At 35.4% G+C, this 11,805-nt stretch overlaps 1 protein-coding gene across 3 annotated transcripts in view; it reads right to left on the minus strand.

The window, feature by feature from the left end:
• Positions 1-1,625, minus strand: part of LOC127867301 (uncharacterized) — a 226,937-nt gene extending 225,312 nt beyond the window's left edge. For all 3 annotated transcript variants that reach the window (XM_052408368.1, XM_052408370.1, XM_052408369.1), the window contains exon 1: positions 726-1,625. In XM_052408368.1, the coding sequence (XP_052264328.1) occupies positions 726-939 (214 nt within the window). In that variant the 5' untranslated portion in view covers positions 940-1,625. The remainder of the gene's footprint in view (positions 1-725) is intronic.
• Between the last annotated feature and the right edge of the window lie 10,180 nt (positions 1,626-11,805).

The raw sequence follows: 11,805 nt of genomic DNA on the forward strand, positions 1-11,805 counted from the left end.
CAGCAAACAACACAATATAAACACTGGCGTGACCGTCGTGCAAATGTTGATGCAACGAACGCTGACTTGTACCTTACAATCAGCTCAGAATCACTCAAAGTATTGTCCAAAATGAATAAAAGTAAACAAAAAATCATAACGATTGAAATTACATCGCAAACATGAGATAATCACTCAATTCACAGCCCGTTATTTAGATTTCTTACCGCACCTGCAAGTATATATATCAATACAGACTACTGATAGTGAACTTGTATTTTGAAAAAGCAAATACTTCCGATGAATGTCCAACTTTGTGAATGGTTATCCATTCGGTCAATCAAGATGTGTTGATTTAATATTGAGGCAAAGAAAACAGTGATACAGGATTGCTTACTCTTTATGTATCATTCACCTGACATACGTTTATTCGAACATTCAATTACTAGATAAATATATATGTTTTCGTTTTGGTATTGAGTAAGGTAGATAAAGAAAGTTAATATTCCTATTCAAATATTTAAATGGTGTAAGTTAAAACGTGAAAAATTTACACGATCCAAATTAAGAATGAATAGTTTAAATATTTCAGGCGCTTAATGGTCGGTCAAAAGCAAGCATGTAACACATCGCATGAAATCATAGTTTGCAGCAGCTTATTTAGTTTTTAAAAATATGAAATATCAAAACATAAAAATAATCTTACATATTATTATTGGTTAATAAAACAAGCCATAACTACTCACTGCCCATAGTTTTGTTGACGCTGATATGAGACTGGGTGGTCGAAGTCACGGGGCCATTCGTAGGCGCAAGCGTGGTAGACTGAGTTGGAACGTCCGTCGTGGTAAATGTCGTTGACATTAGCGTGAGACCATTCGTTGACACTAGCGCAAGACCATTCGTTGACACAAGCGTGGGACCATTTGTTGACACACGCGTGGGACCATTTGTTGACATAAGCGTGAGACCGTCCGTTGACACAACCGCAGGTCCATTCGTGGATACAACCGCAGAACTATTCGTTGACACAAGGCTGGTACAATTTGTTGACACAAGCGTGGGACCATTTGTTGACGCCAGTGTGGTTATATTAGTTGGCTGGTGCGTCGTGGTATTTGACAATGAATGATTAGAATGAGTTGTGGTTTCTATGCGATCTGCGCATACATTGAACCAAATACAAACGCATTTAATATTGTACGTCCAGTAAATATCTTATTTTTTATATAAAAAAAAACGTCTGGTACACAAATTCAACTAGTAATTCGGTACGAAGTGCTTATCAAATTAATTATAATGCCATAATCAACAGCGAATTTAGCGTTTTCTAAGAAGACGACTAAATAAAGTTTGTAAAGAATCGCAATTGTTCACCTATGTTACCATACCACATCTAGCGTTTAAATATGGCTATTGCTATAAGCAACAATGATTTTTTATTATGAGTTAACTTTATTTTACTTTAAATATACAGAGCACAAAATAGTTCTACAGCTTTAGTCCTCTGACGACTGAAATATGTCACCATTGAAGAAATATACGGCGATACGTTCGATTTGAACCATAAAGCAAAACTCAGACTGCTGTAGTATTAAATAGAGCAAACGACGAAAGCCCAGAAAACATTACAAGAATTACAAGTTGGAACGGTAAACTGTGATGGCTAGCTAAGGTTCTATATAATACAAAATAGTATTCCTATGACAATGGTGCGATACAACATAACTACAATTAGATAAACGTGTTAATAGCATTCTGGACTGTATGGTACGATAAGATGAAATAACAATACAATATACGTGACATTAACATTCATACCCTAATGATGACAAACAAAACACTAACATCTGCATATTAATGATATTATGGTAATTAAGGTCGCAATGGTACAATGCCAACCAGTACAATGTGCTTCTTTAATCACATTCGGGTCGCAATTATGATCTACAACGCAATACAACATATGTGCTTATTACTTTTTGGTTAAAATTCTAGCATAAGGCGTCTATTTCCGCCCGAGAAGAAAAAGATACCCACCGGTGTCGTTCGGGCTAGCCCAACACCTACGATCGATTGCTTTCATTAACATGTTACATTATCATGTAACATTTCGTTTGAGTGATGTCACGAATTCAATTAACAGTTTATTATCTAGCAAAGATATTGCTGTGTTCTGCGTCTGGTTCGTCACACGCCGGATTTCTTTAGACATATTGCGTTGAAAAGAACTATTATTTGAGCTTGCATGCCCTATGTGTGTTTTATTATTTCTTACAACGTTACAGTTCTGTGTGGTTTTGCTAAGAGGTGTAAACACTTTATATTATGATAAGTTTTCAGATTGTCTGATATGGTGCAACAATTTTGACGTTGAACTCTGTTTGGAGGCCATGAAACTAGTCCAGACGTTTTCCTTCGATCAGGGTATACAGATCTTGAAGAAGTTTCTTTTTCTCGAGGCGAAAACGCGATACGTAATTTACGTTCTGCTAGATCGCAATTAAAGAGACTAAGATTAAACAATAAATAAGACTGATTATCATCAATAAGCGACATCGTCGCGTCAATAAAACAATAGAGGACGAACGAAACGCCGCTCTTGTTTTACGATTTTATGCAAACGCCTTTAACCGCGATGATCATTTATTCGTCGCCGAGCGACCGATCAAGTTAGAACAGCATTCTGAAATAAATACCAGTCATCCTCATATTAGATGGATTGGTTCGCAAAAACGATCAATGTTATTGGTAAGCACGATTACTATTGTGATGCTGTGGTGCTTCTTCTAATGTTAATGAAGAATTAAAGAGGGGGGATGAGGAAATTCATGGCAGGATAAACTTTGTTAACCAAACGTTGCATATGAAGACTTAATGGGGCTGAGTAAAAAATGAGTATTGGGACATCTTTCAAACTTGATTTGTTGTTTGTAAACATCATACGAAAAATAGTCGGACTTGCTTACACACACATCTGTTGTTTTAGTTAAATATCAGATATTTGACTATAAGTTTCTAAGCGAAAATTGTCATCAAATCTTTGATATGGCATCGAGAAGTTTATATTGTGTCAAATGCGTTTATGTTTTTCATTCTTCCGTTAATAACGGACAGTCACACATTGTAAAAATCTATTCATGAACGCATTTTTGTTCTACATTTTTTATTAAGTAAAATTGAATGCATCGTTTTCTAAAAAAGTCCGATTGTGAAAGTGTGCGCTAAAATAGCGATACCCATTTGTGCTATCGGCTGTCGTAAGAGTTAAAAAGTAATTAATTATCTTTAATTTGTTAATGTATGACTTGGTTTCGTTAATGACCTTGTCACTTTTCTACAAATATGGCCTTATTGTATAAGCCATGTTCCCCCTTCGAATTATGGGATGCACACTCATATACAGAAATAGTGCAGGTCAGAATATGCGTGTCAGTCCGTGGTAAATAGGCCGACATTCAGAATCAGTTGAAACTACGTGTCAATTTTGAAATCTTGTCAAAGTGCGTAATGCCCTCTATGTAATATTATGTCAACAATTAAGTTCCTCCTGAAGTATATTCATTTCACATAACATCGATTAAACACTTGGTATATCACTTAACGAAGCCACATGCACCCCTTTCCAACAAAAAAATAATTAGACCCTGTAATTATTTTTTGCTATGTAAATGTATTGAACTTGGACGTTTAAACCTATTTTCAATAGTGTGCGTCAAGAGAGAGGAAGCGTCAAGAGTGCGCAATATACAACCATCACCACAAAAGAAAAAACATATATTCGCACTAAATATGTCCGTTCTACTATAAAACAGCATTAAAATAATGTCTAGGAACACTACTATTTCATAACACACTACATTAGAGTCACACATGTCTTGTATGATTGGTGTAATGCAATTCATCCCCACGTTGAAGCAATACGTGTTGTAGTGATGTCGACCTCAGTCCTTGTTGTCGATGTCCTACGGTAAATGCATTTCTCACTTCGTAGTGCCCGTGTCTCATTAGGTTTCCTCAAGAATATAAAAAGACACATAGCATATATGTAATGAAGATAATACTTTTGATTCGTCAATATTGAGATACAAAGAAATATAATGCAACGGTCTCTTATTAGACTTAGTTAATGGCTATACCATCTCGATGAGAATCTCCTCCTCAGGAGCGGAAGCAACAGCTTTCGCCATCAAGCCCCCACCAGGTTCTCCCCCGGTTTCTGACTACCATTTAAACAACCTTTAAGCGTTTCCTAACACACTCTACATTTAACATCTATCACATATATAAATAAGTATAGCCGCTGTGCATAATGTAGCTACTACAACTGATAATACAATGACCATAATATTTATACGTGCCTTTGACCGATATTCTTGTGCAAATTGAATTTCGTTTATTAGGGAATACATAGGAATATAGTCATGAGTTGATAACGATCGAGGTATATCTATTGGATCATAAGTAATAAGCTTCTCATTAAAAGCAGGCCAAATAAATATTGCAGATATGTTCAGTGTCTTTTTCATAATATTTACAAAATCATCTATGACAGTGACATTGATGTCATATTCACATGTAGCAGGAAGTGTAATAACATCGTCTGTGGCACAGCACCCAGCAGAAATTGAAGCAATATAAAATTGTAGTGTGACCTGCTTCCAACTGGTCTCGAGATTCGCTTCTCGTTTACATGTAATAGATAACCTTAATGGTTTTAATGTTATGATAATCCATACACCATCTGAGATATATTCTGCCCTGGGTAATTGAGCATTTATATACACGACCTCTTTAAAACTTGATTTATTTGTCTCAAGATCATTTATAAACAAGTGAATAACACAATTGGTTGAGAGACCTACATAAAAACAATGATTTAGAGAAGCGACAAAATGGAGCTTTGGAGCAACCAATTAAATCATCGTTCTCTAACAGAGCATAGCGATTACATTGAGAATTAACAGCTATACATCCGAACAGTATGTCGAAACGTGCTGTAGCGAACTTAATCTTAAAGGTCTGTGGGTCACGTTACTGTGCGCTATCAGAATTATAATGAATCGATAAATTCTATATTGTTCGTATTGCTCATTGAAAGGTATCTTTACTACCATAATTATTGTGTTATGTTCAACCACCCCTATTTACGGTAAATGTTTATAATAATTAACGATATCCATTATGATAATTAAATTATCAAATGATAATGTATATAGCGGCGGTAATTTCGCGGAAATAGTCTGAAGTATTGACTTTATTTGTGACGGGGAAATTAGATTAGGAGAAAGATTTCCTAAACTCAAAGCAGCAAGTTGATTATCCAAGTGTTCATACAATAAAGTTGCCCTTTCAAGAAGGTATCTGATCTCCTGTGTCAATAAATCTAAGTGAAAATATGTAACCATAAAATTAGCTGATCATTGACTAATGTGGTTATATTGTTTAAGTTTAATCTAACATCGATCTTTGATAGGGCTCGGAGTAAATCATTAAATGAATTTCTATTTTCGTCTACCGCTGTCCTAGTTGTATTAAGTACAGTTAAAGTTTGTTAACTGACGTGCATCATGCTTAGTTGTCTTTGATGTAGTGTTTCTAAAACTGACTTGATTTTAGTTACATCACTGCCTCTAGCTGTTCCAAATATAGTTCTGAGAATTTCACCACCAAAATCAAAAGTCCCCTTTTTGACGGATGAATTTGTTATTGTTTACTTTGTTCAATAACTCATCGTACATACTATATAAATGTTTAACTCCGGACTGAGTCCTTGAATACCACTACGGTACGGATTCAAAAATGCACAATTATTGGTCGGCAAATACTTAATTGTCAGAGTTCTCGATAACGTCTGTGTTGTCGTCAAGTGCTGTTGAACTGTGTCCAAGAAATTGTCACATGGTTTTAAGTCTATCACAAAGCTTATCGTTCATGTCGACTATGTCGTGGAGAAGGTGTTTACTGGCACAAATATAACATTATGTCGGACTATAGGTTGACAACTTATCAGTCCCCAACTTAATGTCAACGTCCATAGTAAGTTCGTCAATGATGCGTTGTCTACCATTTCTTTGAAAATATAGTTAATTACCTTGATAATAATTTCCGTAAATTTGCTCTAACATTTTTCTTATAAAACCTAAGACAATTTCACTAGTATTCTTGCCAACTCGTCGCGATTTTCTTAGGCCTAACATATTAACTTCCGTATCGGTATAATTTTGACTATCCTATTTCCTTCCGGCTTCAGATTGTCGTATACGCTCTGCCTTGCGCTCGTATTTACGCTTCAATTCGGCAAGAGGTACTTCATTATCGCTATCCAAGGAGTCACAACGTTCGTTCGTTCGTCGCTTAATTAGCCTAACCAACGGAACGCTAACATCAGTGTTAGAAAAGTCAGATTCGCTCTCATGACTCCCTACACTATTATTTGGATTTATACTTACCTCCGAGTCGTATACATCACTCGGTGGACAACATATGTAGACTACGCTTACCTCTACTTTCCTTGAGGCGTTCTTGCGGTACATGCCATGTATCTATTAACTTTAAATGTCTCAGGAATAATCAGTTCAATTACCCTGAAATAAGATTTTTAAAAACGGACCAGTTTACTGGTATGTCCATGATTCATAATCATTACCGCCTGTCCAACATATAGGTTGGGTTCCTTGGCGTCTACATATGCTCGTTGATTTCTCTTTAGTTTTGACTTTTTCATATTAGTAAATTCTTCTCGCATTTCTCTATGTAAATTTTCAATATGATACCTGGAAGTATCCTCGCCAAGATATTTCCGTCGGGGTTGTAATAATGTATCTATCGGGATAACTGGGTCACGTTCGTACATAATTGACTTAAACCCGTAGATTCAGAAGGGACAGTACGAATGGATGCTAAGCAAATATTTACATGTAGATCCCTATTATTGTGTCCCTTATTACAACGTTTAGATATCATATCGTTCAATGTACGGTTAATGAGTTCCACTTGATCATTTGCTTGAGGATTATCTTCCTAATACCATAATGTTTACATATATAATCAATAACTTGATCACAAAATTCTGTTCCATTATCGGATCGTATCTGATATGGAAAACTAAACCAAGGTATAATCTCCTCTAACAGAAGATGTGCTACTATTTCGGCGTGTTTACTTTTACAGGAAACGGTTCAACACACTTTTAAATTTTTGTCTACAAAAGTGGTTAGATATTTATTCATTGATAAAGTTTTCTTATAAGGTCCTGAAGTGTCAACTGACCATGTAATCCCACTTTAGTGTGAAACTCTAGTTTCTTGAAATGGTAATTTTGTGTTCGATCTGGATCTTTCCTAACAAGTTTGGCAACTGTAAAAATGTATTTATAGATCTTTATACATATTTGGCCAACAGTATTTTCGCTTTAATGTATCATAGCATTTGTCTATTCCCATATGCGATAAATTATCATGATAATGCCTAAGATCGCCATGTAACTGAATGGGAATGTATAATCTTAGTTTTGAATACTCGTCCCGATCACTAAGATAATATAAAAGGTCATATATGATGATGTACCTTGATGATGATCCATCCTTCTTATTGTTTTCGACCTCGGAAATTCTTCATTACCTTTCATTTTGGATCCCCCGCTGTGCTTTATACATGTCAATTTTAATGTCAATGTATTCTGGTTGAATAACTGATCCCTTTCCCTCCTTTTCAGGCTTGTATGCATCAGTTTGTGGGTTGAATATGTTTTAATTAACAGCACCTACCTCCATACGTTTAGAACGGGAAGTGTCCTTTAAATGTTGTACTTTATATGCATGTTTACCCATATCCATATTTGGAGATATATATCCTCACTTACCTCTTTGTCCAGATTGTCGTGTCTACATCTTGACAACATGTCTGCTTCTTTATTTTTACATTCGGAAATAAATTGAATATCTACATTGTAATCCAATATGGCAAGAGCATAAGATTGTAACTGTTGATTAGTTTGCTGGTAGCAAATACATTAATGGTCGATGGACAACAAAGCATGTTACCGGGGCGTCTTGTACATAAATTTGTTTTTGTCTAACACGTATTTAAGAGTGATGCTTACTTTTCCATGACCGAATACTTTCGCATAGACGGACTAAACTTATGTGATAAAAATGTATTGGTCTTTCATTTAGTATACCTGGAACAATGCTATCTTTCGCATCACACTCTTGGCACAGAAAATCGCCTATGAAGTCATTCGACGCGTTTTTATAGAGTCTATACACTTTATCTATGTCAGGAAAGCCTAGTAACGGAATGCTCGTCAACCGTTGTTTTAATGTTTCAAATGCAATTTAACATTCGGCCGTCCAGTTAAATCGTGCATACTTTTTAGTTAGCGCAATAAGCGGAGAAAGAATTTCGGAGAAACTCGGAATAATACGCCTATAAAATCCACACATGCAAATGATAGATCGAATTTCCATAACCGATTGAGGAGTAGGAATTTGTTAAATAGCACTAACCTTCCTAGGATCTTGTCTGTAACCTTGTTTGTTAAGAATGAATCTTAAATATTTTGTTTCTTCCTCTAAAAAACTGCATTTTGGAAAGTATTCATTTTAATTGTGTATTGACTCAGCTTATCAAACACAAGTTGAATATGTTATAAGTGTTTTGAGGCATTCCCTCGCGAGAAAAAAAAAACATCATCTAAATACGGAATTGCAAACGATTCAAAACCCTTTAACACTGTGTCCATTAACCTTGGGAAAATTGAAGTTGCTACCTTTGCACCGAATGGCATGACACGAAAATGATAGAATCCATGTCCCGTGCAAGTACATGCAAGTTTTTCCTTAGAATTTTCATCAACTGGAATTTGACGAATTTGGAAAATCCCGATTTAAGATCAAGTTTAAAAATGCTGCACCCACCAAGTATTGGTAAAATGTCTTCGATTCGCGGTAATGGACATAAATTGTCCTTAATTATCTTATTTAATTGTCGAAAGTCCACACAAAACCATAGATTTGTTTACCAATACAACCGGAAATGACAAAGGCGAATTTGATGGCTCAATTATGCCCGCTTAATCCATTTACTGAAATGTTGTTTTTTTCTCTATAATTTCTCTGTGTTTGATTGGCGTTGGATACGGTCTTAGTGTTATTGGTTTATGGTTCCCCATGCCAATAGTTGTTTTTATACTTGTAGTTAAATCTGTATCGCTTTTTGCAAATAGATCTCTGATGCGTTCTTCTACTGTTGTTTTTTATGAGTGTATATAGAATTGCATGTTAATTCCAAATCTGTAGTTCCGTCTTTAACAGAGGTATCGTCGTTATTAAGACAAACCAGACGAAGTGGAAATCGTCTATTATCGGTCACGGTGACTAGACTGTCCGTTAAATAAAAAACGGGTTGATCATTGATACAATCTGGCATAAGATGTAAATCATATTCACCTTCACTTAAGGTTAAATTTTGTTTAACCTTGTCCATAGTAGTAACTGTTATGTAGGGTTTAATAAGAATAGTTCGACAAGTTCTGACTAGTTAAGCTCTATGTATTTAACTTTCAATGGGATTGTATTCTCCATTTATTCGTATCCTTTTAAGACCAAAGTAAATTCGAACACTGAATCGGCTAGAATACAGTTTCGATTAATGGCCTTAACATTAATAAACATGTGTGTCAGTTTTTGTTTACCTAACATAAAACTAATATGACAAGATCCTTTCACCTTAAGACTACTCTCACTTACTGATTGCAAATCTTTGTTTATTCGTTTAAGTTTTGTTAGTCCAATAGTTTGTTGAAATAATTTTCGTTTAGAAACGTGACCTCGCTACCAGTATCAATTAGTCCACGTACTTTCACAAGTTAAACTTAAGTAAACAAGATGTTGGGTCGTCAGGTAATTTATATTGAGCGGCCTTGTGTAACCTTTTCCCCAACATTTCCCCATGTCGTGAGGTTTTGTTAGTTTAAATGCGGGCAGTTCCTCCTGCAATGTTCTTTCGATCCGCATTCCCCACGCGTGTTATCAGGAAATCGCTTCGTTTTTTATGATCTAAATCGCGCACCGCTTTACAATCACGGCTTAAATGTTTCTACCTACCACATTCTACACGGTCTCGCATGGTCCGCTTCCATTGCTTGAGGATGATTATATGAATAATTTAATTCCGTGACCTCGCCTCATATTCACTTTTTTTTTAAATATTTGCTCTTTAAGAGCCATATTGACCGATTCTGTGAGATTAATTAGATTACTTCGTATTAATTTAATCATAACTGCGTCGTCACTTAACCTATCAAGTAATTTTCCTACTTAAATACGTTGCATGAAATACGATTATAATTTTCCTAGCCTCATTGCAAGTATGTATGATCTGTCGTCCTCGTCTGCTGTCGGCGTTAATTCGTAGGCGTCTATCCTGGCGTCGTGGTCGTAGATGAAAATATTTTGCTGACAAAAAAGAAGAACGAATAGCTGCTGTCGCTGATTTCTCCCTTCAGATTGACTTCGGAAATGGCTCCGGAACAAACTCTGGAAAAGTCGTTTTATAGTTGAAGATGACAACTGCTTTCTCCCGTCAAGATCCTGTCGTCTCGGCACCAAAACGTCGTCTGTAACCCTACGACTTAATGTTTCTTTGTACTTCGGTTCTTTATAACTCTTGAAACGGGATAATAAATTAACAAAGACGTTTCTATCAAGTAAACGTGTATTATTATTATTGTATATAATATTGTATATTATTGTTTATAAAATTTGTTCTTCTATAAAATCAGTTATCTTTCACCAGTCCAGTTTAATATATTCAGTAATATATTAATAAAAGAACGAAACGAAACGTGTTACGAAAATCGAAACAGTAAAAATCCAAATTTCCACTGCGCTCGCTTGACGCTACTTGGGATATCTGGCCGTCTCCTCCAAAGAATGGCGCGCTGGGTTAAATTTCGTTCAGGTTTTATACCGATTGACCGCCTTGACGAAAACGTGACTATTGCACAGCTGGTTTAAGTAAGTGAACAGAACTTTTAATCATCTTGTCAAATTGGCCTATATTGTTTTTAATTAGTAAACAAAACTTTCAATCATCTTGTCAAACATTTCTAAATTTGCCTCCAACCCTGCTTTCAAGGCAGCTCGAGAATAATTATTATGATCGTAATTAAATACTTCGACCGGTAGATAAACATATGCTCGATGCACTTTTATATTTACGATAGGTCGCGCGGGCTAAAAGCTCACATTGATTTTAGGTAAATGGTTTCCAAAATTGAGTTCAGCTAACCTGTATACTTTGCCAGTTTTCTAGTGCATGCTGCGTAAAAAAAGTGTTACATACACGAAAGTTGTCAAACTTTAAAACGCTTATCAATTTATCAGTTTTGTTGCTGTTAGTTTTTATAATACCATTAATTGTATTTAAATTTTGATTTCACTTCATGTATTTAAAGGTGATTGTATAATTGTTGATCGGCTAATAGTCTACACAATGTTAACAAAATATGTTTGAATTATCAAATTTGTGTTACAAATCTCTGAACAATCCCACAATGGCCTGTAAGCAAGTGCATATTCAATTCGTAGTGGCAAACTTTATGAATGTATCGTCTATGCCGTTAATCTATGAAATGATGTGTATTTAGATAAGCATAAGAAATATAAATGGCGTAAATTAAAAAGCATTAAAATGGCCACGTACGTGAGGTACAATTAGGTGTTACTGATTGAACCTGTACCGAATTGGACTCCCGTCTGGTGCATTAGATGTATGATAGAATTTGATGATAACATTTTCAAGCATGTATGTCCTATAATT

Source organism: Dreissena polymorpha, chromosome 2 (genome assembly GCF_020536995.1).
Source record: "Dreissena polymorpha isolate Duluth1 chromosome 2, UMN_Dpol_1.0, whole genome shotgun sequence".
NCBI classification, from domain to species: domain Eukaryota; kingdom Metazoa; phylum Mollusca; class Bivalvia; order Myida; family Dreissenidae; genus Dreissena; species Dreissena polymorpha.